General features: G+C 46.1%; 1 protein-coding gene across 1 annotated transcript; it reads left to right on the top strand.

The window, feature by feature from the left end:
- The first annotated feature begins 444 nt into the window (after positions 1-444).
- Positions 445-3149, top strand: LOC116881067 (lithostathine-like). The gene is made up of 6 exons (XM_032880598.1): positions 445-456; positions 768-855; positions 1410-1528; positions 1745-1882; positions 2474-2600; positions 2881-3149. The coding sequence occupies exons 2-6, from the start codon at positions 777-779 to the stop codon at positions 2946-2948; spliced, it is 531 nt and encodes a 176-aa protein (XP_032736489.1). The 5' UTR covers positions 445-456; positions 768-776; the 3' UTR covers positions 2949-3149.
- Positions 3150-4057: the final 908 nt, after the last annotated feature.

Genomic DNA, 4057 nt, shown 5'->3' with positions numbered 1-4057 from the left:
ACTCATATAAGGCAACGTTTAAAGAAATTCATATATATGCTTATAGGGGTGAGTTCTTGACAGATTGCTCAGAAATACACTTTTGACATTTTCCTCAACTATCAATATTTTTTTAAAATTACGTACATGAGCATTTCTGCCATAGAGCTGCCTTGCTTACCTGAAGTTTTTTAGAACGCAGTATCTGGCAAAGGGTGGAGAAAGTTCAAACTTCACCTGTTCCTGGGGAAAGGGCTGGCCTGCTACCAGGAAGAGGCAACATCTGTGGCAATTCCCAGCCTTTGATGAGAAGTTCCCACCCCCCCATGGTGGGAATCTCCTCTAATCCATGCCAAGCACTTCCCCTGTTCAGGCCCCACATTCCTATTATTCATTTCAGCACCCCTCCTTCAAATTTGCTTATAAAAGCCCAGTCTTCTCTGACCTGACAAACCATTGCAAATCCCTGCAAGACAGGTGAGTAGAACCTGAGAGAGATGAGACCTCATGGCAAGAATTCTACTGTACATATTTGGGGGAAGCTACAGGAGGATTGCTGTCACACAGAGGAGCTCTGATCTCAGCACAGGCAGGCTTGGCAGTTCTCATGGGGTAGGGGAGCGTACAGACTTCCAGTTCTTTCCAGAGCTATACAAGGGGACAGATGTCACTGGGATCAATTTATTCCTAGGGGATTAAACTGTGGAAAGACAAGGAAGAGGAGGGACATCTCTGCATGCCCTCTCTCCAGTCATGCTTTCCTTAGTGATCTCTGATTGCTTCCTCAGATCCCAGACATGATGCTGCCTCCCACAGCCCTCCGCAGCATGTCCTGGATGCTGCTTTCCTGCCTCATGTTCCTGGCTCAGGTCCAAGGTGAGCTCTCACTGTTTCTAGGATGGGAGCCTTGTGAATGCTCAGGGCCAAAAAGAAGAGGCAGGCTCCCGTGGTAGTGGTGACATACATCCCCACACAAAGAAACTGCCTAGAATTTGTCTGTCATCACTCCTTCCTTCGGAGTAACCGGGGGTGGCAGGCATCCCAGTGGTCCTCTAGCACTGTAAGGAGGTCACTTCCATTTTGCCCCAGCACTCTCAGTTAGGTTGATAGGTGAAAGCGGAAAAGTGTGAAGGGTCAGTAATGAGATACAGGGAAGGAGAATGAGGACCCAGTGCAAGAACGGTCAGCCTAGAGTGGAGGAGGGTTGGACTTAGAAGGAGAAGGATGAAAGAAAAGAAGATTCCTCATTTAGTGGGGTCAGTTCAAGATCCAGAAATCCTGAGAGTGTTGGCAATGGAGAGAGGCAGTCAGGACTTTGGCATCACTTCCCCAAGCACTGGCCTCATACGTATTCCCCTGGGTCACCTCCCTACCCTGGTCCCCACTGTCCTATTTACTTCTAACTTCTCTTTGGTTTCCTTCCACCCTAGGTGAAGACTCCCAGAATGATGTGCCCGCTCCACGGATCAGCTGTCCCAAAGGCTCCAAGGTTTATGCCTCCCACTGCTATGCTTTCTTTATGACACCAAAACCCTGGGTGGATGCTGATGTGAGTACTTGGATTTTCAGTTAGGGGTTTTAAGGGAAAGTACATTAAAGACGTGTGTGTGTGGGGGGGGGGCTTCAGTTCCATTTTCCAGAATTTCCTGAGCACAAGCTTGAGCACACACATCTTTTGCATATATACCCTTCTCCCCTGTCTCTGCTCTGCCCTCCACCCAGTGATGTCTCAGCCTCCCTCTGAGTCTCTCCCTTCCCCACACAGATGGCCTGCCAGAAGAGGCCCTCAGGACACCTTGTGTCTGTGCTCAGTGGGGCTGAGGCATCCTTTGTGGCCTCCCTGATCAAGAACAGTGCGAACACCTACTCAAATATCTGGATTGGGCTCCATGACCCCACAGAGGTATGAACTCATCTTCTCTTTGTAACTCTCAGGCTGCTATTACCCCCCAGGCCCACTCCCTGTCCTGTGTGCCTGTCCCTAAAGAGCCCTGGAGCTCAGAGATCATGAGGGGGAAAGGGAGGGCTTTGCATCAACTCAACAGCTGAGTTCTGTGCAAATCCCTTGTCTCCAGCTGAAGTTGATCTGCCTCCTGTCACACTTGTACACAATTTGCACGTGAGGCCTTATACTTCAGTTTACTGAACTTCACAGAGGCTGCATATTGTGTTGAGGGAATCCTATGTGAAGATAGGATCCATTTTTGTTCTACAGAGCAGACACTGTCTTTGGGTTTGAGGGGGTAACTACAAATGCACCACTAATTGCTGTTCAGTCAGGAACGTGTTACTCTGGGTGGTTCTGTAGGTCTTTGTCATTACTGGTTTGAGAATCTGCCAATAAGAGCAGAGAGTTAGGAAGAGTTTCCCAGAAGAGAGCTCTGGCTCCAGGGCAGCATCTAGATGAGAGAGCAAATTTGGTGATGCTGGGGAGGGGTTCATGCCAGGAGAACTCTGATGGCCATTCAACCTCACCACACTCTATCATCTATAGGGCTATGAGCCCAATGCAGCTGGATGGGAGTGGAGTAGCGGTGATCTGCTGAATTACCTTGCCTGGGAGAAAGACCCCTCCACTATTGCAAACCCTGGCTATTGTGGGAGTGTGTCAAGTAACACAGGTAGGTAACAGAGGAGCTACTTCCTGCCCAGAATTTTCCATCCTCTTTTTCCCCATTTCTCGGCATGACCTTTAGAGGATCCTCCTGAGCAAGAAATGTAGTATTGGTTTGTCTTCCCGCATCCCTTTTCATCTCTCTTTTCTTTGAGTCTCCTTCCTCTGGTGGATACTGGGGAGAATGAGAGAGAGGCTTTGGATCCTAGGCCAGAATCTGGGATGCCTCTCGCTTGGGTTCAAGAGCTCCACCAGCTACATCTACCTGAGCTCCTTTTTCTCTCTAGGATATCTGAGATGGAAAGATTACAGCTGCGCTACAAGGCTACCCTATATCTGCAAGTTCAAGGACTAGGTCTGGGGAGACATCGGGAACCTGGGTTTTGCATGCAGCTCATCATGGACTTGAGACCAAGTGTGAAGACCCAGCCTGGAAAGGAATAATCTCAAACCTGACCACTTCATTCTGAACTGTCTTCCTCCCTGCTCATTTATCTTCATGTTCTTTTGGTGTATTACATGGCCTGGGATCTGAGAATGCAATAATAAATACTTTATTCCATTTCATGTGCTTTTGTTCTCCTATCTCATAGCTAGACCCTGAAGAAGAACAGGTGCGGGAGGAATTCTGGGACTTGCCCCTGTCCTATGTTATCCATTCCCCCAGGAAAACACTTAAATGTATATCCCAGCGATGTATTTGTGATCAGTACATAGTCTCTGTTCATTTACATCTGTGTTGTGTACAGAAAAGACACCGCTCTCCCACACACTCTATTGCATATTACTCTTATTTGTGACACAAACGGACTTAGTGGTGTCTGCTGTTTTTACAACAGCACTTCTGAAATCATTCGCAATGAATGATCAGTTTTTTTCTTTAATTTGTAATCCACCTTGGACCATGACCTTTATAAAATACCGCAAAAAAAAACAAAATAAAACAAAACAAAAAAACAACGAATTACTTGGGTTCTGACTGCAGTACTTACAAGTGGGGCATTAGAAGTTGTCACGCTCTTCATTAAAACAGTTCTGTTCTTAAACCAACCACTAGAAAAGTGTTTGAAATTGCTGTAATTGCCTTTGACCATTTGGGATTCCTCTCCTGGGACTGGACTTAATTTCTTTTCACACAAAATTAGGGCTTTTTGGTTTTTTGTTTGTTTTATTTTAGGAGGATTTAAAAATAATAGCATTTGATAAGGCAGTCAGTATTGTCTCCTACACCTAGGGCCAGCTTAAGTTCATACTGATCACAGAGGATATTTTGCTAAATTTATGGTCTTTATTCATAACCAGTTTGTGTGAACTCTTACAAACTTCCATCTAAAAATCTAAAATAGAGGTAGGCAGGTAGTTTTTATCTCTCCTTCCTCTATATCTGTTCTATCCCACTAAACCCTCCATAATTTAATGCCTTCTGGGCAGTCCTGACATAGCTGATAAAAATGCTCTTTTCTC

The sequence above is a fragment of the Lontra canadensis genome, unplaced genomic scaffold (assembly GCF_010015895.1).
Source record: "Lontra canadensis isolate GAN:19392208 unplaced genomic scaffold, GSC_riverotter_1.0 scaffold71, whole genome shotgun sequence".
Classification (NCBI taxonomy): Eukaryota; Metazoa; Chordata; class Mammalia; order Carnivora; family Mustelidae; genus Lontra; species Lontra canadensis.
Note: the sequence above shows the minus strand (reverse complement) of the source record. Positions and strands in the feature narration are given on the sequence as shown.

Excerpts from the sequence above, each read along its gene's own strand:
- LOC116881067 (XM_032880598.1), top strand. The coding sequence starts at position 777 with ATGATGCTGCCTCCCACAGCCCTCCGCAGCATGTCCTGGATGCTGCTT. Across the intron at positions 856-1,409 it reads GTTCCTGGCTCAGGTCCAAG|GTGAAGACTCCCAGAATGAT; the intron begins GTGAGCTCTCAC and ends CTTCCACCCTAG. Across the intron at positions 2,601-2,880 it reads GAGTGTGTCAAGTAACACAG|GATATCTGAGATGGAAAGAT; the intron begins GTAGGTAACAGA and ends TTTTCTCTCTAG.